The following is a 22,675-nucleotide window of genomic DNA, read 5'->3' on the forward strand; positions in this document are numbered from 1 at the left end:
AATTCCTATTTAAAATTTCGTAGGCGCGGGCATCCTCTCGCTCCAGCCCGGCGTTTATTGAAGCCACCAAGCACAAGGGTTTGGTCGGATCTGACTCTCTGAGTACAAAGGTCACGGCTGACCGCAGTAAAATGCTCGCCTGCGCCCTCTGGCCTGGATTGGGGGCCAGCCATCGGAGGGGGGCCTCCCCGGAGGACGCGACCTCGGGGAGCTCGGGTGATCCAGACAGCCCTTTCCCCGGACAAGGTCGCGTGCAGAGCGCAGGCGCGCGAGAACCTGGGCCCCTCCCTCTTCTGCCGCTGGCCCTGACCCCAGAATCTCCCTAAACCCCTGAACCTGGTGCCATGACCACGCCCCCGAGGCCTCCTGCCAGGGCAGGCCACGCCCCTTCAGAAACCAAGATCCAGTGGTTCTGATGAGTGGCCCTTGTGCCACGCCCCCAAGGCCCCGCCCCGGGCTCCACGCCCCGCCCCCCGACGGGGGGGCCCTGGGCCAGCCGAGCTCACTACTTGGCGGTGGTGGGAGCCGGGCGAGCGAAGAAGAGTCATCATGGCAGCGGCGTTCCGCAGAGGCTGCGGGGTGAGCCGGGGGCGAGCGGGAGCGGGAGGGTCGGTCCTGCGCGGCCAGAGGGAGGGAGGGCGGGCGGGCTGGGGGCCTGCGGGTACTCCTTTCCCTTATCCACCCTTCCGGAAGTCGGGGGAGGGGGAAGCGGGTGTCCTGACCCTGCTCTGCCAGGGGGGGAGTACTTCCAGAAAACTCTCGCTGCGGTGCAGGGGAGTACTTCCAGAAAACTCTGGCTGCTGTCCCACCCTGGAAGGCATCAAAAGGTGTGTCGTTCTGCAGCTTTCGGGTGCGCACAGGTGTTAGGACCCGACGCCTGATTGATCCCGGGCGTGCACGGCTCAGAACTGATCCTGGCTGAAGGGAAGGGAAGCGGCGGCCGCTCCCGGGATAGGTTTGGAACGCCTCGGGTTTTGTAATGTGCCGGGCACGCTTCCAGATAACACAAAACCTTCCTGAAACCCGTCTGTACACTCCAGCACTTCGTCCTCCGAAGTCTGTTTTAGTCACTGGATACTTTGACATCTTAAACATCGTCGATGTATTCAGTTCGTGCAAGACTTCCGTGTCTGCCACTTAAAACTGGGATTAAAATAGCCTCTGGCCCCAAAAGATGCAGTTTTAGAATTTACAATGATTTTATTGTACTATTGATTGACCTCCCCTCCCTCCCCCACCATTACCATATAAGTCAACAGGCTCTGGAAACAGACATTGCTGGGGGATATTTGATTAGTTTTGAGTCTGACAAACAGGAAAGTGCAACCCCACAGCTAATCAGAAAATGCTTCACATTTATCTGCTTTCCTACACCGCTGTAAACCCAGACTTTAATGTCTAATAAATTCATTATTTACTTGTGCTGTTTGTGGCAGATTTGAGAACTAAAAAGTTACTGGTTGTTCCCACTTATGGAAGTGCTGCTTTTGGCAGAGAGCCAGAAATAATTTAAACACAATATTATGACTAGAATTTCAGAACACCTTATTTGTCGCTTGTTTATATCCGGGCTGGTCCAGACCTCACAGCTTCTCCTCTTCCTTCCAAGCACCACTACCTACCTTCACTCCTGGCTGTCCCATTTTAATCAGATGCAAAGGACCTCTTGGACCCCTTTAAAAGACAGAGCTCTGCCCACTTAGGTTCTCCTGCTCCTCTCTTTACAGATCTCTCCTTCCCGCTGTTCCCCTGGGGCAGACAGGACTTTTCCTGTCCCCCTCTCCTCTTCTGTCCTTTCTCTGTCTCTGTGTCTCTTTACCTCTTTTCTCTTTCCTTCTCCCCCCCCCCCACCCCCTTCTAATAAAACTTCTCAGTAAGCTCTGTCTGCCTGACATGTTTGTCCCTCCGCCTGCCGTGGAATCTACAAGGTTCCCCATGCAAGGCCCCCCTCAAGCTTTATCATAACAAATATAATTGTGTACTTGGAACTGTTAGGAGATAATGGGCATTTGTGAAACACTGGTTGCAACACTAACTTCTTAACCTGGTGTTCTTTGTTTATTCTGTTTCTACTAAGCTACCTCTACACACAAACACACACACACACACACCTGCTCATCCTGCACCACCAATGAGAGGCCCGTGTGTTAAGCTACTCTAAATAAATGACTAATATCAATATTTAACCAGCCCAGCCCTGGGCTCTCCACTCTAATTTTGTAGAGCAGTGATCTTCATCTAATCTCAGAAGTGAAGGTAGAAGAATTAGGATCCCAAGGCCAGCCTGGATTCCACAGTGGGCTTGGGACTATCCTGAACTACCTCAAAGGATTTTGTCCTAAAACAAACGAAAACCAAATCATTAGGGCCTGGAGTGGCAGCGCACCCCTTTAACCCCGCTCTCTCGGGAGGCAGAGGCAGGCGGATTTCTGGGGGTTCAAAGACAGCCTGGTCTGCAGAGCGAGTTCCAGGTCGGCTGTGGTTACACACTGAGACCTGGTTTCAAACAGGTCTCAAGCAACATTAACAGCAACAGAAAACTGCCTTCAGGGACATACACACCCAACTGGTTGTGGTTTCTTTTCTCGTTTGTTGTTGTTTTTCAGTATTTGCTACTCTTGCCAGGAGCCCAAGTTTGCTTCCCAGCTCCAGGGGACTCCATGCCCTCCTCTGGCCTTTTTGGATATCCCACACATATTTCTACATATAGATAGACACATAAGTCAAAATAAAACGCAACTGAGTAACATTTTCTTCGTGGATAGGTGTCCATCTAGCTTGTGACTGACGTTCGAATTACATCTTTAAGTGTTTGGTTACTGACTATGAAAACATAGCTCTTGAATGTGACCGTATAGACGCTGTGCTCATTTTGGATGGTCGGTATAGATACTTTACTTGTGCGAGAGCGTGTCTCAGAGTGCAGAGCAGGTGTGGAGGTTAGAGGACACTAGTGAGAGCCGGTTTCCTCCCACCGTGTGACTCCCAGGGATGAGTCTCAGGTCACCAGTCAGACTATGCGGTCATCGGTTACTCCCTGTGGCCACCAGCCAGTGTCCTTTGCTTTGACTGGCGCTCAGCCCGTCAGACTTATGTGCGATACACGTATCTTTCTCCAGGTCCTGAGAAGACTGTCTCGTGTTGACTGGCGAGGGCAACACACGAAAGCATCTCCCAAGCAGGAGCCGGGATCAGGGTTTAATTTTGGTATGTGTCCTTCGGCTTGGAAAATGTTTGTTTGGGATGTGTGTGTAAACATGGTGTCTGACGATGGGTAGACCCCTGTGCATCCTACGGTGTGGACAGGCTATGTGGATAGTGGCCTTCCTCCTCTCTTCCCGCAAGACGGCAACGCAGATACATGAATGTCTACTAATACATATGAATTGTCTTCAACCTAGAAGTTGAATGTAACAAATACTTGCTTTTTTTTTTCTGGCTGAACTGGAACTCTCTGTGGATAGATAGGCTGGCCTGGAACTCACAAATATCAAATATGTGCCTGCCCCTCCCTCCCTCCCTCCCTCCCTGAGATTAAAGGTGTGTGCAACCACAGCTGGCCCAACAAATAATACTGCTCAAAACACTTGTTCTATTCAATGCTGGGTGCTGTAACAAGCTCGGGGGAGGAAAAAAAAAAAGCTGGCCTGATTGATCCAAGCTACAGTTTGATGGTATCATATGACATTCTCAGACCTGAGACCAGGAAGCAATATGGTATTGGAGAGAAAAGGAGCAATGTTTTTCTTTCCTTTTTATAAAATGAAACATGGAGGTCAACAAATGTGAACAATATCCTATTTTGTGAACAATATCCTATTTTGGGGTGTCCTTTGCCCCTTAATGGTCTTTTGCTTTCAGATTTGTACCTTTCCTCTAGGTAGCTTTATTTTAAAAAAACACATGCATGCATACATACATACATACATACATACATACGTGAAATCTACATATAAATCAGAATTAAGCAGAGAATTTTCAAATGGTATGAGGATAGCAGATTGCATCAGTGGGCATTTGAAGACATAGCCTTTACTCCGCCATCTACTCTCAGCTCTCCATACAACCCCCCACCCCCACTCCCCACCCCACCCCTGCGCCCACATATTAGTTAGCACTAGCGAGACTCTGTGAGGCCGGCGAGTGCCAGAGGGTGGAGTAGATAGAAGGTGTTTAGGAGGGAGCTTGTGAGGCTTTGACCAAAGTGAGGCTAACTTATCCGGCCAGTCAGTCTGGTTCTGATGAAGTCTTTGGAGATTGATGTGCATATGAAAGCGGTTTGCCAGCCAAGAGTACAGTGCTAGATGTCTTTCTTTCCTCCCTTTGACCGGTCCATGGCCTTGACAGGATTTGTCCCCATCAAGGAGGCGAAGCTGTGATTCAGAAAACCCTGGATCACAGCTCCAGGCTCTCCTGCTGCTACCGTCACCGTGAGAGGGAATCGCCTCCTCTCTCTGCCTCAGTCTCTGCTCTTTTACAAAAGATTGCACTCACTTTTAGTAACAATATACCATAAAACAGCATGCCTCTCGTTTTTAAGGCAGGCGTTACTTCTGCGTGGTGTCTGGCTGTGTAAATTACAGACTAAAGTAACGCAGTATTCAGCCATGCCTCAAGTCTCTTTCCGTGGTGGAGACTTGACCGGTCATCCTTTTACATTCTACCACTCTTGTCACCATAGAAATGATAGCTGTAGTCACAAACATTCTTTTTTCTTTTTCCTTTTAGGCAGGCTCTCACCATGTTCCCTGTCTGTCCTGAAACTCACTGTGTAAACCAGGCTGGCCTTGAACTCACAGAGATCCTCCTGCCTCTGCTGCCTGAGTGCTGGGTATAAAGGCGTTCGCCACTCCATCTGGCTCGTTCTTCTGGGCTTTGGTTCTTACTATAATTGCCTAAAATATACAATGCCACCTTGAACACCACCGCCCGTGTGTGTGTGTGTGTGTGTGTGTGTGTGTGTGTGTGTGTGACGGAATCCGGGACCGCACGCACACAGGATAGGCAGGCGCTCTGCCAATGAGCTATACTCCATGAGCTACACTCCGGCCTCATTTTTCACATTGGTGCACCCACACTGAAACACTAGATAGCACGGGTCTACGAAAATGCAATTAGCCATCTACCTTTACCCTGGGGTCCGGACAACATAGCCATCGCGTTAATTTTACAGTAACTAGTTTTATTTTGTGTAAATGGATTACTTGAATGTTGCCTGTTAGTAACACAGAGGGTTTTGTGTGGTTGCTACTATTATTTTGGAGAAATTTCTCATTGCTTTTACCAGTTTACTTGTGGGAATTTACATTCTTAAATTTGCTGGGGGTCTAAAGAAGAGTGAGATTTAAATTGTGGTGTTGGTGTTCTTCTATAATTCTTTGGAATAAGTTTATTACTGTATGCTGACCGACTGTGCCTTGCCTCTTTAGGCTGCTTCCTCAGGTCAGAAGTGTGTCTTAGGATAAACGTAAATCTCCACTGAGATGGGAGGCCATTGCAATAGGGAATATATTATATTTAGTTACATACAAGCTGGGGGGACAGAAAGCGTGGCAGGCACCCGGAGAAGAGAGCTTCCTTTTCCCTTTCACTTCCTTTTATCCTCACCTGTGTTAAAGTTCCCTATCCCCGCCCTTATGGGCATGAGGAGTTTTGTGGGCTCACCCCTACACTCCGCATAATAGCTTCATGTGGGTTCCTTGTTCAACTTGATTCCCTCTTTTTGACGTTCTCAAAATCATTTCCTTTAGAGTTGACTGAGCAGCAGAAAGAATTTCAAACAACCGCTCGAAAGTTTGCCAGAGAAGAAATAATCCCGGTCGCGGCAGAATATGACAGAACCGGTGAAGTGGGTGTCGCCTTGCCGGGAGAAATTCTTATGCTATTATGAGATCACGCTACCATTGCCTGTGGTGTAACTGTTGTTGTTGTTCCCTTATAGTACCCGTTACCCCTAATTAAAAGAGCCTGGGAACTTGGTTTGATCAATGCACACATTCCAGAGAACTGTGGTAAGCTTCCTTCACGTTTTTAGTCCTGAAATTTAGAAAGAAAGAAAGAAAGAAAGAAAGAAAGAAAGAAAGAAAGAAAGAAAGAAAGAAAGAAAGGAAATTCTGTCATTCTCTAAAAGGTCTGTTGCCAGTCGGTGGCTTTCTGCCATTGTTTCCCTGTTTAGACAACACAGTATTTGCCTGCTTTGGGGAGGCTTTCCGTAGCACAGAGCACAGACGTTTTCCGTGTATTGACTTGTTCTTCTCATTCTAATGCTCTGCGCACACTGCGATGCCACAGGCGGTCTCGGACTGGGGACTTTCGATGCTTGTTTAATTACCGAAGAGTTGGCGTACGGGTGTACCGGGGTACAAACTGCCATTGAAGCAAACTCTCTGGGGGTATGTTTCTAAGAAAACAGTAATTTATCATGGGCCTTGTGAGATGAGTTAGTGGGTAGAAATAAGTAAAATTATAACTTAGTGAAATGGGAATTGTTTGCCTGGGCTGTTAATGAGTCACTACTAGTGAAGTTAGGCTAGACTCTGTAAGAACTGTGAGGAAGATTTGCTAGCCTGGCTTGGAGACGGGATTGCACAGCTTGGTCATGGGAGTTCTGTCGTCTCCAATGCTGGAGTTCTGGGTGTCCTCCTGAGGAAACGGTGCACTTTGGCTACAGATTCCGTGGGAATTCTTGGACAAGGGCAAGGCTTGAAGTGGCTAGAAGCCGTCCTGTCAGCTGCTGCCTGCTTAACATCTGCTCACACGCAGCCCGCCGCATATCCTAGGTTTACTCTGTAGTTTACTCTGTGAGCATCCTACTGTAGTCTGTCTCACCAACAACTGTAACTTGAGCTTACACCAGCTGCCTGTCTCCTTGCCTGCCAGCTTTTTAGCTCAGAGCCAATGCCAGTTCTTTGAATTTTACTCCTTTCTGGATTGTTGAGTTGTGTTTCTGAAGCTACATATCTAATAGAATAGTTTGCTGTTCTAATGTTAATTTTCCTTGGTAGCAAATGCCTGTGATCCTCGCTGGAAACGACCAGCAAAAGAAGAAGTATCTGGGGAGGATGACAGAGCAGCCCCTGATGTGTGTGAGTAGGTTCCGCCTGTCCCTCCTGCCTCCGCCTTCCCAGGGTTGGGACTACCGATGCGTGCTTCCACACGGAACGCAGCTCACATGGTGCCTGGGGTGGAGCTCAGGGCCTCGTGGAGGAGCCCAGGCTCGGTTCCCAGCTCATCCTCACCTCACACACTTCCTTCTGCGGAGAGCACATAGTCTCCTTTTCCTCTTCCTGCAGAAGAGTCTTTCTACTTGAGACTCGACTTAAGTGTCATCTCAGGGAAGCTGGCTTCTCAAGTCTGGTGCTTAATGCCCACACTTAGCATGGTTACCCCGTTACCCTGTGAAAATCCTGGTAGATGCTCAATGAATATTCCAACAAGTCAGTTTGTAGAAAGTTAAACTTCAGGATTTTTAATATGCCTAATATATTAATATCGCCTATAGTTTATTGGTATCCTATGCCTAGTTTTAATTTACATATTAAATATTTTACATTTGAGCAATTTACTTGGTTTTCTAAGCACTGCAGTGAGTCTCTGTCCCACCAGCTCCCGAATAATGACACAGAGACTTATTATTAGTTATGAAGGTTTGGCCTTAGCGTTGGCTTGTTTTAATTTACACGAGTACTCTATCTGCATGTGTGCCTGCACACCAGAAGAGGGCATCAGAACTCACTACAGATGGTTGTGAGCCACCGCGTGGGAATTGAACTCAGGACCTCTGGAAGAGCAGCCAGCAATCTTAACCTCTGAGCCGTCTCTCCAGCCTGCTTAGGCGTGTTTTTAGCTAACTCGTATAACTTAAATTAACCCATTTGTGTTAACCTCTGTTTTGACTCGGAGCGTTTACCACTCTCCCATCTCATGCCTTTCTGTCTCCTCTCCGAGTCCTCTGGCGTGCGCCCCACGCCTCTCGGTTCCTCCCCTCCCCCTCCTCTGTCTCTCTCAGGAGTCCGGCTTTGTCCAGCTTCTTAGTAAACCAATCACGGTGACATATCTTTACACAGCGTAACCATACGTCCCCATCACGTAGAACATCGCGATCTCAGATAATCATTCGTGATGCAGTACTAGAGATGAAATGCAGGGGCTAGGGTACAGCTCACTGGTAGAACGCTTGAGGACCCCGGGGTTCTATCCTGGCGCCACCACAAAACCAAGCGGTGCCCTTACCAGATGTTGGCAAGGCGGTCACTTTGATGTTTGTCCCCTCGTGTTCAAGGCCTACTGTGTCACGGAGCCCTCGGCAGGCTCCGACGTGGCTGGAATTAAGACCAGAGCAGAGAAGAAGGGTGATGAGTACGTCATCAACGGCCAGAAGATGTGGATAACCAACGGGGGGAAGGCAAACTGGTACCGTTCCTGACTCCTCCCCCTTTGGGCTCCCCCTTCTCTGACTCCTCCCCCTTTCCCTGACTCCTCCCCTTTCTCTGACTCCTCCCCCTTTCTCTGATTCCTCCCCCTTTCTTCCCCTATTTCTAAGCCTCTCGGCTAAAGCAAGCCGTAGCTTTGAAACTGGAAGGTCCCTCCAGTATTATAAATAGCCCAGCGACTCGGTAACTGTTGTAAGCCCCTGAGCTGTTTCTTACAGATCAATTTAAGAAGCCTGATGTGTAAAGTGTGGTTAAAAAAATAGCTAATCTTTTTTTTTTTTTTAAATAGCTAATCTTACTAAGTCCATCCGTTAGGCTTTAGTTCCGTTGCCCCATCTCTTCCTACACTAACACTTCCCTGCCACCCTAAAACTCTCAGGAAAACAAAGTTATTTGTAAGGATGTTCTGGTTCTTGGTAGACTTGTGGTTCTGGGGTTGAACCTAGATATTTGTGAATGACAGCCAAGCACTATGCTGTGGTGCCCGTCCCCAATAGAGCCATTCTTAAAGCTTGAGTTGGCCGCCGGGCGTTGGTGGTGCACACCTTTAATCCTAGCACTCAGGAGGCAGAAGCAGGCTGATCTCAGTGAGTTCAAGGCCAGCCTGGTCTACAAAGCAAGTTCCAGGACAGTCAGGACTGGTAAACAGAGAAGCCCTGTCTCAAACAGGTAGGTAGGTAGGTAAGATTGATATCCTCTTGACCTTTTGACTAAGATCAAATGGAAGTAGGCTTGCCTGGTTACTTCAGGAAGACAGTAATTAACAAATGAAAGTTAGAAACATATAAACTCTAGCTCATTTTAAGAACAGCCTTTGCAAAGGCCTGTATGCATTGTCTTGGAAAGCAGGGTTTTGCCCATTACTATAAGAATACGACGGAAGACTTCTTAGGGGGGGTTTAGGGTACGCCTTAGTCACTGCTCTACTGCTGTGAAGAGACACCAAGACCAAGGCAGCTCTTGCAGAAGGAAGCATTCACTGGGGGCTTGCTTACAGTTTTAGAAGGTTAGTCCGTGACCACCATGGCGGGAAGCAGGAATGGTGCTGGGGCCATAGCTGCGAGCTTTACCCCCGACTCTGCAGGCAGCAGGCAGACAGAGAGAGAGACCCTGGGCCTGGCATCGGCTTTGAAACCACAAAGTCCGTCCCCCTGTGGCACACTTCCTCCAACAAGGCCACACCTTATCCAATAAGGCCACACCTCCTAATCCTTCTCAAACAGTTCTAGTCACTGGTGACTGAGCATTCAGATATGTAAGCCTATGGGGGCTATTTTCATCCAAACTATGATGGGAGATTAGGATGGTAATCTTTGTTTGTTTGTTTTGGTTTTTTTGTCTTGTTTAGTATTTGTTTTTGACAGTTTCACTCTGTAGCTCAGACCAGTCTGGAAGTCACTGTGGAGCATAGTCTGAACTCGAACTCACAGTGATCCTCCTGTCCTAAGATTCCCAAATGCTAGGACTGCAGGTCTGACCCAGCGCAGCCGACTCTGAAAAGGTTCTACACCGTATGTGTATGTGATGCACTGTGGGAAAGCATCCATCCCGTCATGATGGACTGGGCAGCTCACACTTACCGTGCACAGGCGTCGGGGCTGGGAATAGGAATCGGGGAAGCTGTTGATTCTAAATATTTACCAGTCCCCTTTGAGTATCCTAGGTGAGTCCAGTGCTACATAAGCTCAGTACCCTGATCAGTATCAGTTAATGACAGCATCGTTTAGTATCCTCACATCAGCAAGTAGTAAGGGAGCAAAGAAGCCATGAAAATTGAACGAGCTAGGAGAAATAGGCAATGAAATAATCACAGTTTTAAGAACTGACTATAATTCTCTCTGGGGAAGACAAGTTCGGTGAGCCATGAAATTAGAAAATAATTTTGTCTTTTCCTGTTATCAAATGAAACCGTACCCAGTGATAAACTGATAAATTATTGGGGTTTCCAGCATAAAAATTCATTGCTTAAGGAAGAATAAGACGCTCAATCCCTCTTTCAGTGCTAGGACTGACTAGTGCAAGGCTCAGCTTGAACTCAAGCCACATGGCTTGTAGTACTTTTGTCAAGGTTCCAAAAACAAAACAAACCAGCCTGTATCAGGTTACACGGGAAACTAGTTTGAATGTGGGGATTCCCAGGACTCCTTTATCTCCCCCCACCCCCTGGGATGTTCGGGGGGGCAGCTGAGATACTAATCAGTGTGTGTTACAATTGCCAATGTCGTGGGTTTGTGTGCCCTAGGTATTTCTTATTGGCACGTTCTGACCCAGATCCCAAAGTGCCTCCCAGTAAAGCCTTTACTGGATTCATTGTGGACGCTGACACCCCAGGAATACATATTGGGAAAAAGGTAAACATCGCGTCTCTTAACACTTGCATCCGTTAAGTGCAACTTCAACTGTAAATGTCAAGGTTCTTTGTAGGAGTGAACCCCACAAAGCTATCCGCCCAACAGGGCGGGGTCAAGGTAGAGATAAAAGGAAGTGAAAGGAAAAGGGGCTTCCCTTTTCTCCTGGAAGCCAGCCACGCTTCTAACTCCTGGTCTGTGCTACTCTCTCTCTCTCTCTGGTAAATAAATATATTGTTTTCCCTATATAGCTTCGAGTATTGTTATAGTTCTTAGCTGTTTCCTTTAATGAAAAAAGATACTTTGAGTTGGAATCAAAGTCGGGTTGTGTCTGGATGATATTGGGGACCCAGTTTATGTGTCCACGGAAAATCTTTCCAGTCATTTTGAAAGATGAGCCCCTTGTGAGGAACACATTCATGACAGCTGTTGCTGCGGACAGAAGCCAGGCTGCCTCGATTGCTGCCTCACCACAGAGTTTAGAATTCTCAGCATTCTTCTTCCTCCTTTGCAGTGAATGTGCACAAGCTTCGACTAGGACTGTTAAAGACATATGACGTAGATGGACTACCCACCATCCCACAGCATTAACAGAAGCAGCCGTACCTTGGAGACAAGAGGGTGTCAGTCAATGTCAGTTAGTGCTGGGTGTGTGAATTAAGAAAGCGGTGGCGAGTCTGGACACCAGTCTCAATGTTTGCAGAGACTTTAACAGGTGGCCCGGCAAAGGAGAGGAGTATCATAAGAAGTCCAGCTGAGAGCGTGCAAACATGGCTTCAGATCATAACTGAAGGAAATGCTTTTGCCAAGGAGGGTTTTTAAAGAAAACTTAATGACGAAGGGGGTGGTCTGGAGCTATGGAGAGATTGTGGAAATCAAGCCAGAGTCCTGAAGGGAACCTGAACAAATTGTCTTCTTCCCCGTGAGGGAAGGTTTGGATTACCTGGTCAGATGTTGGAGCTGGTCTCCTTAGGTTGAACTGGAAAATAATGGATTTGAATTGATGTTTAAGATGAGACAGATTTCTAAGCCAGCTTTCTGTGTTTGTAGAATCTGCTGTTGTGTCCCGGTCTCTTTAGAAATGTGTTGAGTATGTAAACGTTTATAACTTCTGCCTGTAATGAGTCTTTCTCTGTCCCTCCAACCAGCCTCAAATAACGACACAGAGACTTGGTATTAATTATGAATGCTCGGCCTTAGCTTAGGCTTGTCCCTAACTAACTCTTACAGCGTGAATTGATCCGCATCTTTTCATCTGTGTTCAACCAGATTTTACCTTTCCTTAATTCTGCACCTCCGACTCCCTCCGCGTCTGACTGGTGGGCGACTCCACCTTTCCTTTTCCCAGAGTCCTCTCTGTCCCCCGGAGTCCCACCTAACCTCTGCCTGCCTCGCTGTGGGCCATTCAGTTCTTTATTTTTGGCTGTGAACCTAGCCCTTAATGGCTGGGCCATCTCTCCAGCCCCCGTTCAGCTCTATTGAACCAGTCACAGTGACACGTCTTCACACCGTGTGCAAATGACCTGCTACACCTGCCAGGCAGGCAGTGCCCGCCTTCAATTCCCAGTGCTCCCGGGGCTGAGGCAGGAGGATCACAAACTCTAGGCCAGCTTGGGCCATGTCCTGAGACTCAGTCTCTAAAAGGAGGTAAGGACAGGACTTGGGCTGAGACCCCACGTGCTGTTTGCTCCAGCCTGTTCACTGACTACAGAAACCAAGTAAATGATTTACTGACGGTCTCCAGGGCAGAGGCTGACCTGAGACCTGTGGTGTTGTGTCTATTACGATTTCAACCTGTACAATTTCCGATGCCATATTATGCTGTGTTTTTAAAAGAGAAGATATATTGAAGGCAGACTGCACTTCACAGAAAGACTAATAACATCATGCATATAACATAGTGTGAGCCCTGTGAGCAGTCACACTTCTCCCCAGAGACTGGTGTGTGTGTGTGTGTGTGTGTGTGTGTGTGTGTGCGTGTGTGTGTGTGTGTGTGTGTGAGATTGTGCTCTCCCACTCAGAGATGGCTCCTGGCAGACTCGGGGCCAGGTCTGGCCCATCTCAGCTAAGTGGAAAGACAGTCAGAACTTGTACTTTACCAGTGGCAAACTGGTATGACAGTTGATACTGTCTCGCTGTTATCTCATTCTCATTTAGGAAGACTCTAACTGGATCAATATTTATTACTGAATGTATGCTGTATGCTAGGTACTGATAAAAACCTCCACACCTGGGGACTTGTTTTCTAGTGAGGGGTGTAGGCATTTTTATTATTAGCTGCTTAGCTCCTAAAAGTTCTTTTAAACAAATAACCATTTGTAAATCAGTGAGATTCATATTGTCAAAATGTTTCTTTTGCATTAGAAATTCTGTGTTTTGAGATGAGTCTGAGAAGCATTTTGACTTTGTGTTCTTAGTTGTTGTTTTTTTTTGTTTGTTTTGTTTTGTTTTTTGAGAAAAATTCTCACTCTGTAGTGCTATGTGTCCTGACTCACTGTGTGGACCAGGCTGGCCTCAGACTCACAGAGATCCATCTCTCTCTGCCTCCTGAGCACTGGGATTAAAGGTATACACCTAACCTTACTCTATGTTTCTAACCTTTTACTGTTGCTAATTTATGTAAACCAGGTTTTATTATAATTTGCATTGCATGTGAAAGACCTAGTACAGTACACTGCCAGGCTCCTGCTTCCCCACAGCATGAAAAGGAAATAAATGCCTCCCCACAGAAAATAGGAAAGCAAAATCCATGTTTTGTGCAATAGATCACTTTGTTAGTGATTACAGCTCTAAGACTATGTTTGTAAAATAATTTAGCAAATAGAAAGACGGTAGCTTTCAAACATGTATAAGGTATAGTTGTTATACTGAACTTCAGGCTAAATCAGCATCTGTGTGTTCATTTGGGACTGACGTTGCTTCGAGACCAGGCTGGCGGGAAGAACCATCCTTAGCAAGTTTCTGTTTCTCCCTGCTTATATCCTGCTTCTGCCCAGCTACCTCACTGTTCAGACCTCCAGATCTCTATAGTTAGCTAGGGGCAAGCTCCATTCTCTGACCTTCAGACGGGCTTTATCTGTACAAGGAAGATCTCACCACACACAGCTCAGCTCTGCCATTGTTTGTAGTCTCAGAGCAGCCAAGGAAGATGAGCGGAGATGGGTGTGTTTCGGGAAGCAGGTATTGCGGCCCCTGTGTTGAGGTCCCTGCTTTAGGTAACTGCAGAAATCACAAAGGAATGACTGGCAACCTTGTAACTCCTAAGTGTTTCTTCCGTGATCTTCTTGCTAGGAACTAAACATGGGCCAGCGATGCTCCGATACAAGAGGAATTACCTTTGAAGACGTCAGAGTGCCTAAGGAAAATGTCTTAATTGCTGAAGGAGCTGGCTTCAAGATTGCAATGGGGGCTTTTGACAGAACCAGACCTTCAGTAAGCTGATCATTTTTGTAGGACCTTTTGTTTGCCTCTCTCTGTCTCTCTCTCTCCCTTTCTCTCTCTCCCTTTCTCTCTCTCTCTCTCTCTCTCTCTCTCTCTCTCTCTCTCTCCCTCCCTCCCTCCCTCCCTCCCTCCCTCCCTCTCTCTCTCTCTCTCTCTCTCTCTCTCTCTCTCTCTCTCTCTCTCTCGCTCTCGCTCTCGCTCTTTCTCTCCCTTAGTAATAGTGGTGGAGAGGAGATTGTTACTTGTACTATGTATATTTAAACTTCTTTTGCTGCTTACTATAGAAGCTAATTTAGCAGATGTTAAAACGACTGTCTGGCCGGGCGGTGGTAGCGCACGCCTTTAATCCCAGCACTCGGGAGGCAGAGGCAGGCGGATCTCTGTGAGTTCGAGGCCAGGCTGGACCGACAGCCTCCAAAACAATAAAGAGAGACCCTGTCTTGTAAAAACAAAAAAAAAAACAAAAAAAAAACGACTGTCTGCTAGAGTTCCAGAAGGCTCACCCCTAGCTTGATCATTCTTGTTGATTGTGGACCACCGTGTATTCTGCTGCTCACTTAGAATGTGTCTATGGAGGGCTCCCCGGTTAAACAGAAATGACTTTTCTCTAGGCTGTGAGCCTTGGCCTATTTATTTATTTATTGCATGGCAATGGAGATAAACTCAGGGCCCTAGTGAAAGCTAAGCATGCACTCTGCCACTGACCCGCATTCCCAGCCTCTGCCCTTACCTTTAATTAAAAAACAGTAGACCCAAACACTCTTTCCCCCACTGCAGTGACACCACTGTCTGTGTCCTTTACTGAAACTCTTACACAGGTGGTGATATGCTGTGTGGCCTGATGACAAAGTGAACCTTTTCATCACACAACAATACACAATGTTACTATCCTAGGTTGCAGCTGGTGCTGTCGGGCTAGCCCAGAGAGCTCTGGACGAAGCTACAAAGTATGCCCTGGAGAGGAAAACATTTGGGAAGCTGCTAGTAGAGGTAATCTTTTGTTCTCTCCGGGGGTGGTGTGTGTGTGTGTGTGTGTGTGTGTGTGTGTGTGTGTGTTCATGAGTGAATGCACATATTTGCACATTTATATGGAGATCAAAGGACAACCTCGGGTGTCCGTTGTTACCTTTTTTTTTTTTTTGGTTTTTTCGAGACAGGGTTTCTCTGTGGTTTTGGAGGCTGTCCTGGAACTAGCTCTTGTAGACCAGCCTGGCCTCGAACTCACAGAGATCCGCCTGCCTCTGCCTCCCGAGTGCTGGGATTAAAGGCGTGCGCCACCAACGCCCGGCTTCGTTGTTAGCTTTTTTGTTGTTTTGTAGAGACAGTGTCTCTCACTGGCCTGGGGCTCCCGTTAGGTTAAGTGAGCTCAAGGATCTACCTGTCTCTGCCTCTCCAGTGCTAATCCTCCTGGTACCCACCTGTCTATGTAGCTTTTTCACATGGGTTCTGGGGATCTGAACTCAGGTCTCAGGCTTGTGTGGCAAGCATTTTACGGACAGCCATCTACCCGGCTGTTGAGGGTGCAGTCTTAGTACTGTGTTTGCTTTGGTGAAATTTAAATACACTCACTTTATCTAAATGTTAAGAAGTTACTTGGGGCTGAGAGATGGCTCAGAGGTTAAGAGTCCTGACTGCTCTTCTAGAGGTCCTGAGTTCAATTCCCAGCAACCACATAGTGGCTCACAACCATCCGTAATGAGATCTGGCGCCCTCTTCTGGTGTGCAGACACACATGGAGGCAGGATGTTGTATTCATAATAAATAAATCTTTTTTTAAAAATTTACTTTAGCCGGGTGTTGGTGATGCACGCCTTTAATCCCAGCACTCGGGAGGCAGAGGTAGGCAGATCTCTGTGAGTTCGAGGCCAGCCTGGTCTACAGAGTGAGTTTCAGGCTAGCCTCCAAGACAATACAGAGAAACCCTGTCTCAAAAAATAAAAAAAAAATTTACTTTAAAAGAAGAAAATAATCTGTTTTGTCAGGAAGATTCATCACAATCGCTTGTGAGAGTACATTTTTCTCAGTTAGGCAGGTAGTGGCACTCACCCTTAATCCCAGCCCTCAGGAGGCAGACGCAGGCGGATCTCTGCAAGTTCAAAGCCAACCTGGGCTACATAATGAGTTCCAGGGCAGTCAGGGCTACACAGGAAAACTCTGTCTTGAAAAATTTTTTTTTCTTTTGACTGTTTCACTCACAATTGGTCACCCTATGAATTACACTAAGGAAGAAAAGGGCTAATATTTAAGGTGCCTTCTGGACACCTCTTTTTGTAGCCCTGGCTGGCCTGTATGTAGACCAAGCTGCCCACACACTCACTGAGACCCACCAGCCTTTGCCGCCTGAGTGCTGGAATAAGATCTGCTCCATCCAGCCTGGCTCCGTGATTATTTCTGTTGGTAGTAACTTTTCCGTGCTCCTTTATGCCTCAGTTCCCTGTCTGGTAAGGTTGGAAAGGAGAAAGACGGCTTCCCCGTCTGGCTTCATCTGACTCCGTGGCTCCTAGCTTTTCTGTGTGCTCTCTCTCCGGCCTTGACTTCTGAACTGAGCTCCAGGCTAAGATTTAAAGATGGCTCCTTACCATCTGTAGGTGATTTCCAAACCCGAGGTCATTTCCTGTCCCTCTTCTCTTTCCCTCTTCCTTAACATTTTAGTCTCAAAATTCAGGAAGCTTCCAGAGAGAGGCGGTGGGAGGCCCTGTATCGACCACAACGCCCCGCCCCGCCCCGCCCCACTCCGGGGTTGCTGCTCTCTCTGCCTTTAATACATACCCATCCCACATGGATTCCAGTATGGCAGCCCCGCTGTGCACTCTCCGCTGTGACACCGGTACTCACATAAGGCTTGCTGGCTGTGGCCCTCACTCTTCCACTGGAAACTGTTCCCTGTGATATGGAGTCTGTATTTTTAGAAGCCCTTAGCTTTAGTCTCATTCAACAGTAGTCGCTGAATATTTACTACACGAAGACACTTCGGGTGCGGTCTCCGTTGCAGGCACTTCTAAGTGTGTCGCAGGTACCAGCTCATGCCATTCCCCCAACACTGTGGAGCAGGCACTGTCATTTGCATTTATGACCTGTAAGAACATTAGGGCCAACTAATAAATGGCAGAACCAAGTCTTGAACCCAAATAATCATGCATTTACAGATCCTATCCCCTGTACGGCTTTGGCAGTTTCTACCCTCGGGAACGTTTACTTTGGAGATCAATTGCTCATTGTAGAACAAATACTAACAAAGAGTACAGAGCAACATTTAAGTCCCCAAATGAAACCTATGAGGCGGAGTTACTAAACCCAGAGACAGAGAGAGAGAGAGAGAGAGAGAGAGAGACAGAGAGAGACAGAGAGAGAGAGAGACAGAGAGAGAGAGACAGAGAGAGAGAGAGAGAGAGAGAGGGAGAGAGAGAGAGAGAGAGAGACAGAGAGAGAGAGAGACAGAGACAGAGAGAGAGAGAGACAGAGAGAGAGAGACAGAGAGAGAGAGAGAGAGAGAGAGAGAGAGAGAGAGAGAGAGAGAGAGAGACGCGCTACGTGGGTTGTACTTGTTGCCCAGAAGCAGCCTTTGTGAATCCCTTTTAGCGCCCAATAAAAGCACCTACTGTGGACCACACACAAAAAAAGATAACCCCAAGCTATGATCTGAATCATCATACTTACTCTTTATCTCAGCGTTGTGCAGAAATAGCCGAAATACTGACCATTTGCAGGAGAGGGACAGCGTCTGTGCAGCTACAAAAACTAAGACAATTCTTTATGCACCGATGCAGCTGTGCACAATTTACTGACAAGGAAAGCAAGATGAAAACCCATCAGTCTCGTAGGCTACCATGTGTGTAAAAACATGGGAGACATTTGCATGTGTTGGTGTAAACTACCTCTGGAAACATAAGACACATACTTGTGCTTCGAGTCTCTGCAGAGATTTAGACATGATGGACGTTAGTATTCAGGCGTCTGCACAGGGCTGTCCTTGGGGTTCTGACAGGATATACCCTCAGCTGCAAGCCACTAAGAGCACCACCTGTGCACACTGACTACGTTCTAATAATGAGAAAATATTAGATAAACCAAACCAAGGAGAAATTTCAAAACAAATCAATATTCTTCAAAAGGACAGAAGTCAGAAGATGGGAACTTAACATAGTCTGGAAGGTTCTCTGAGGCAGTAATTACAGCAGGGTGAGTCTTGAGTGAGTTCAAGATCAATGTTGGCTATAGTGCAAGGCTGTCTTAAAAATAGAAGAGAGGAGGATGGAGAGATGGCTCAGAGGTTAAGAGCCCTGGCTGCTCTTTCAAAGGACCCGGATTCAATACCCAGCACCCACATGGCAGCTCACAACTGTCCGTAACTCCAGCTCCAGGGGATCTGACACCCTCATACAGACATATATGCAGGCAAAACACCTATGTACATTAAATAAATAAAGAGATCTTTTTTTTAAAAAGTGGAAAAGAAGCAGGTAAATGTCTTGAGTTAGAGGTCAGCCTGGTTTACAGAGTTCCAGAACAGCCAGGAGTACATAGAAAAATTCTGTCTCAAAAAAAAAAAAAAGAGAGAGAGAGAGAGAGAAAGAAAGAAAAAAATAAAAAGCTAGAAACAAGCTGGGCGGTGGTGGCGCACGCCTTTAATCTCAGCACTCGGGAGGCAGAGGCAGGCGGATCTCCGTGAGTTCAAGGCCAGCCTGGTCTACAGAGCGAGTTCCAAGACAGCCTCCAAAAACAACACAGAGAAACCCTGTCTTGAAAAACCAAAAAAAAAAAAAAAAAAGCTAAAAACATAGGGTCTATGTCGTTTAATGGTGCTCATGTGGTAAGTGTCTTACCATTAGGGTAAGCTAGCTGTAACTTTTCTGCAAGTCCAAAATTAGTCCAAAATAAAAAGCAAAAGAGTTTAAAGACAAACATTACAAATACTGCCAATAGACACCCTTTAACTGTTTTCTCCCCTTAAATCTAGCACCAAGCAGTTTCATTTCTGCTCGCAGAAATGGCGATGAAGGTTGAACTCGCTAGACTCAGCTACCAGAGAGCAGCGTGGGAGGTTGACTCTGGCCGCCGGAATACATACTACGCCTCCATTGCAAAGGCTTTCGCTGGAGATATTGCCAATCAGTTAGCTACTGATGCCGTGCAGATTTTTGGAGGCTACGGCTTCAACACAGAATACCCTGTGGAAAAACTGATGAGGGACGCCAAGATCTATCAGGTAGGCTGTCTAGTCTTGTTTCTGGGGGGTGATGGAATACCATAGGTGACAAAAGTAGATTTAAGGCACTGGTAATAGTGACAGTTGGACCAGGAAAATGGCTCAGAGGGTGAATGGTGTGACTCACTGTCCACCGTGCTCGACAACCTGAGTTGGAATCCTAGAATCCACATGGTAAGAAGAAAACGACTCCTAAAAGCTGACCTGTGAGTTCCACACAAATGCCATAGCATACATGCATCTACGCAGCACATGTAAAAAAAAATTGTGAAATAAAAATAAATGATAATTATAGATTGGTATGAGTCAGATTTCGTAGCTAGTCTACACATAAGAAGAATGTTGTCTTTTTATTAAGTGTAGCTGCTAAGAGGGAAGGGGCTAGCCAAGTAAACGGCATAGGCGTGTATCACCCGCCTAACTCTGCCCATCTCTGTGACTTCTAATCTTAACCAATTGCAGTCTGCATTTTCCTGCCCTCTGACAAGTATACCTGCCCTTTAAAATCATCTTGTCTTGAATGTTGCCTGACATCTCGTTAGTTCATTGAAACTGTACTTACAGTCAAAAGCCATGTGTCCCTTAGAAGTGATATCTGACTCTGGAATTAAGTTGGCAATTAGAGAGTCAGAGCGACTTCATAAAGAATAGAGAGGACTGTACGTGTTCTCCGTTGTGGGTGAGGGACAGCCCGTGGCTTGTTCTGCACACACCCAGCAGAGGCAGAGACTGCTTGAGTGAGACACGGGCAGCTGGCCGAGTTTCTGTTGTTGATGGTTGTTGTTTGAATTCAGTTTTTTCTTTGTTTGTTTGTCTTGTTTTCAATCGGGGCTATCCAATGTTTTTCATTCTCTTGCCATGTCTGCCTTTTCTGGATGATCATCACCTAGCTTTCATACAACAGGACAGTCTTGTGTCACTTAGCATAGAGCAGGAAATGCTCACGAAACACAACACGTCAACACTGAAAGTGATGGAGCTGGAGAGGCAGCTCAGCAGTTAAGAACACGCGCAGCTCTTGCGGGGGACCTGGGGTTTCATTCCCAGCACCCATGACGCGTTGGCTCATACGCCATCTGTGACAACAGTCCCAGGGGCACCCAGGCCCTCTTCTGGCCTCCGCACGCACCAGGCACCCACGTGGCGCGCATATCCATACTTGTAGGCAAGTTCACACGCATAAAATAAAAATGATTACTCAGAATTCTGTCTTCTACAGTGGTCTGCCCATAGGCCAGTCTTTTTATTTAAACACGGGACGTGAACTCTGGGACGTGCTTCCTGTCTGAAGTCACCAGTCTTTGCAGTTACTCGTTAGTTCCCCTGTCCCAGAGCCTGTAATTGTCGTAAATTCCTCTCGCCCCAAGGATGAAGTGAGGAGTGGCTGAGATTGGAAGCTCAGACTGAGAATGGGATGGGTTACCAGGGATTAAAGCCCAAAGCCTCCAATATCGTGACTTCTTCAACAGTTCCTTGTGCAGTAGTGGAAAAAAAATCACGTTTAATAGAATAGAGAATAGCTGAAAAAAAATCATGTTTATGGGAGGCAGAGGCAGGCGGATCTCTGTGAGTTCGAGGCCAGCCTGGTCTACAAGAGCTAGTTTCAGGACAGCCTCCAAAACAATACAGAGAAACCCTGTCTCGAAAAAAGCCAAAAAAAAAAATCATGTTTAATAGTAAGAACAGGAAGCTAAAAAAAAAAAAAGGACACAACCAAAAACAGCTCAGAAAAGCTGGATAATAAATGCTCTGCAGCATTAACCCTCAGATTTCCCAAACATTTTGAAGTGTAAATGTCATTTCCTTTGATGGTTTAAGCCTGCCTCCCAGTTTTGGAAAGTAAATTTCTATGACTTTAACTGTTCTCGTAAAATAACGTTTCAGTTTGGTGCTACAGTAGAGCTTAGACTGTTGCCTGAGACATCAAATGAATCCAGGTGTTTAAACCAAGTCATGTTTTTCTTTTCAGATTTATGAAGGTACTGCACAAATTCAGAGGCTGATCATAGCCCGTGAGCACATTGGAAAGTTTAAAAAGTAAAGGAAGTTGCTGCTGAAGAGACGCTTCATCCTCGTGCGAATAAATCTCAAGGCACTGTTTATGCTTAAGAGAAAAAGAAGGGCTTTATCATCTTTCAAGAAAATAAAATAAAAGATGAATAACAGATCTGTGCAGTTTATTCCAGTGGTGGAATGTACCTCTGTTGAGCTCCATGGTTTCAGGATAAATTTGGTTTATCGGAACAATGAGTTGTCCTTAGTACCCCTGCCCCTGGATGATGTTTGCTCTGTGATAACTTACGTTAACCACAGTTGAAGAAATGCACTGGAGTTTTAATGCTCATCCAAGTGACAGGAAAGGAAGCTATTAAGAAAGAACTCTGGAGCCTGGCGGTGGTGGCGCACGCCTTTAATCCCAGCACTCGGGAGGCAGAGGCAGGCGGAACTCTGTGAGTTCGAGACCAACCTGGTCTACTGAGCGAGTTCCAGGACATGGTCCAAAAAACAATACAGAGAAACCCTGTCTCGAAAAAAAAAAAAAAAAAAAAAGAACTCGGGCTGGAGAGATGGCTCAGAGGTTAAGAGCACTGACTGCTCTTCCAGAGGTCCTGAGTTCAATCCCCAGCAACCACATGGTGGCTCACAACTACCATGAGTGAGATCTGGTGCCCTGTGCTGGCATGCAAACAGAAGGTTGTATACATAATAAATAAATAAAATTAAAAAAAAAGAACTCCGTTGAAGAGTCTAAAATATACGCTGAAAACATGGAGATTTGGATCTATCAGACTCTAAAGACATTTATGTACTAAAGTGTTAATCTCATAATTCTGTTTTGCACAAAGAAGTAAAAGAAAAATAGTCATATTTTTCCTATTATAAAACTGTAAGAGGTTTCTGGAAAAATCTTAATAATGAACCAACATTTCACTTGTCTTGTTTAAAATCATTCAATCAAGCTGTTTATTTCTGTCACTCTTGAGGTGTGTATACACCCTTTGGGCTGCTGGTTTTCTCACACGTGACTTTAAGAAGGAACTAAAACAGAACCCCACAGTGTCCCGTGCCTGGGTACAGTTGTATTACTGGGCTTTAAGATTTTATTTTACTGGGTGTCAGTGAAGAGGCCTAGGGAATCTATTGAGCCTTGGGCAGCAGATCAGTACCCATCCCAAGTATACACACGGACTTTGGACTCCCATAGAACAATGTGAGGTGCACTCTCACCCTGAACTCTTGGGGAAGGG

The 22,675-nt window shown here is 46.5% G+C and overlaps 1 protein-coding gene and 1 non-coding gene across 2 annotated transcripts; one reads left to right on the plus strand and one right to left on the minus strand.

The window, feature by feature from the left end:
* The first annotated feature begins 442 nt into the window (after positions 1 to 442).
* On the plus strand, positions 443 to 21,592 carry Acadm (acyl-CoA dehydrogenase medium chain). The gene is made up of 12 exons (XM_013123112.3): positions 443 to 579; positions 3,120 to 3,207; positions 5,751 to 5,848; positions 5,942 to 6,011; positions 6,292 to 6,392; positions 7,005 to 7,085; positions 8,282 to 8,412; positions 10,675 to 10,783; positions 14,072 to 14,212; positions 15,116 to 15,211; positions 19,179 to 19,427; positions 21,397 to 21,592. The coding sequence occupies exons 1-12, from the start codon at positions 550 to 552 to the stop codon at positions 21,466 to 21,468; spliced, it is 1,266 nt and encodes a 421-aa protein (XP_012978566.1). The 5' UTR covers positions 443 to 549; the 3' UTR covers positions 21,469 to 21,592.
* On the minus strand, positions 4,483 to 4,611 carry LOC121142506. Its single transcript, XR_005879549.1, has one exon. It is a non-coding gene; the product is annotated as a small nucleolar RNA SNORA15 (small nucleolar RNA).
* Positions 21,593 to 22,675: the final 1,083 nt, after the last annotated feature.

The sequence above is a fragment of the Mesocricetus auratus genome, unplaced genomic scaffold, assembly GCF_017639785.1.
Source record: "Mesocricetus auratus isolate SY011 unplaced genomic scaffold, BCM_Maur_2.0 Super-Scaffold_100009, whole genome shotgun sequence".
In the NCBI taxonomy this organism is placed as follows: domain Eukaryota; kingdom Metazoa; phylum Chordata; class Mammalia; order Rodentia; family Cricetidae; genus Mesocricetus; species Mesocricetus auratus.